The following is a 1,996-nucleotide window of genomic DNA, read 5'->3' on the forward strand; positions in this document are numbered from 1 at the left end:
ATTCTGTGATCTTTGGGCCATTGAAGCCAGCTACTCTTTACTTAGATGCTAGAGTAGTTTTACTAGTGGCCTCCTGGGTCTGGCTTGCTGCTGTTGGTAATGTGAGGAGAGGAAAAGAAGCAAAGCACTCTCAGGAAGATAGATGATTTAATTGAAACGAAGATCAGTAACACTTCAACAGGGAAATTAGTAGCTCCCATTTTTGGGTTTTCATGGGATAACACTTCTGTCACAAGTGGAATATGTGGTATTGATCTACAAGGGAAGAGAAAATGAAATCTTAGGTTTAGCAAAATCAGTCCTATAAAAGCTAAAAATTTCTAAAATAAGTGATCCCTAAAGTGTTCCCTCTAAAAGTTTGTATTTTCAGGTAACCCCCATGTACATCAACTTCCTCAGAGACTGAAGTCACCAAGATAACGTAACACCACAGAAAACAATGTAAAAAAATTATGAACCAACGGACAGCAGTTTGTAAAGCCCTTTGCAGATCCTTGTACCCCTATCTACTGGTAAACAGAAATCTTTGTGTTTTATACTGGGTGAATGAATTCCCTGTGTTAAGATTTAAGGGTGTTTTTTTATTAGTTCAATGATTTTCCAATACATTTTCTCAGTTGCATCAAGGCCCCAGATAAAATCAAGATGACCCCAAGCAGGAAAGTGCTCATGGTAGATGAGATTAGTAATGCGAGGAAGTAGCTTTGCCATGTCTTTTGGATCTGCAAATTTGTCACGTCCACCACTCCAAACAGCAATTGGAATGCTTATCTTCTCGATGTTGTAGGCGGGAGGAGTAGACTGTAAGAAAGGGAGGAGACCCGAGTGAATGCTCTTGTATCAGAAGTTGTGTTTAGAGAAAGGACTCTGTGCAAGCATCTCTTTTTTTCCCTTCTGCACTCATGACTGTAAAACAGGAAGGATGAAGGCCACCTCTTAGTGTCTGTTTCTCTAACCCTGTTGACCGTGAAAGGGAATGATCCATCCTCTGTCTTTCCTTTACACATGGCTTTGGGTTTCCCTGCAGTTTGGCACCTTCTTGTGCCCTTTGGAAGTGGGGATGTGGACAGAGTAGTGTCCACGTTTATCAGGCAAGCACTCTGGAGTTTTTTTTCATGTGTGTCCTGTTTTTGTAGGGTTTCCCATTGTAGGGTCCTCTTGCCACTTTTATGCAGTGAGAAGACTTACTCATATTGTTCCAGGCTTCACTTGACAGTCTTGGTCACAGTGTTGCTATTGATGGAGTAACAGCCCGTGAACATAACTGCCTTGAGTATTGTCACAGAGGAAATCAAAGGAACAGGGAAGAGTAGAATGAGAATCTTCCAGGACCTGAATCAAATGACTTAATGCAGGATAGCTGTTTGTCTATAAGATAGTAAGGGACCATGCACAAGATATTTTTAGATTTACTCCTGTTATTTAAGGATGATTCTGTTATTTTTCTCATTAACTTTTTTTTTTTAGGTAGTTTCCTAACTTTCCGAAGTGTCTACTATACTGTACTGAATCATCCCTTCTGTTTTATATTTATGGTAAGTACCTTCCCAAAATCAAAATTCCCACTTTTTTGTTTGCTCATTGTTGTTGACTTGGTTTTTTTTGGTTGGTTTGTTTGTCTAGTCTAGTGTCTAACTGGATGGCAGACCTTGAGGACTTTGGGGGAAGGGAAGAGCTCCATACTCGTCCAGTTGTAGGACTTGGGTGTGACTCTCTGGCTTTTAGGAATGGCAGGTAAGCTGACATGTCCTTGGACACATCTCTGCATCCGTAGGGGGGCGAACAAAATTCTGTTAGCTGTCTGCAAAGAACTGTCTATGCTTTCACTAGTCTGTAAATGGACTTTTACATTTACAAGTATTAGACTCAAGTGAAACATTACTTCAAACTACTGTTCCCCATATTAGGCACTCACAGGTGCTAAAATAGATTTTTTTTTTTTTTTTTTTTTTTTTTTTTTTTTTTTTTTTTTTTTTGTCTTCGCAGGCACTGGCGG

At 39.8% G+C, this 1,996-nt stretch overlaps 1 protein-coding gene across 1 annotated transcript in view; it reads right to left on the bottom strand.

Annotated features, from left to right (window-relative positions):
- Nucleotides 1–567: 567 nt before the first annotated feature.
- LOC103778916 (lysosomal acid lipase/cholesteryl ester hydrolase-like) overlaps nt 568–1,996 on the bottom strand; it is a 9,717-nt gene continuing 8,288 nt past the window's right edge. Inside the window, 1 exon segment of the mRNA XM_008946533.1 lies at nt 568–801. Coding sequence (XP_008944781.1) covers nt 568–801 — 234 coding nt within the window.

This window comes from Merops nubicus, unplaced genomic scaffold (assembly GCF_000691845.1).
Source record: "Merops nubicus isolate BGI_N331 unplaced genomic scaffold, ASM69184v1 scaffold10958, whole genome shotgun sequence".
In the NCBI taxonomy this organism is placed as follows: Eukaryota; Metazoa; Chordata; class Aves; order Coraciiformes; family Meropidae; genus Merops; species Merops nubicus.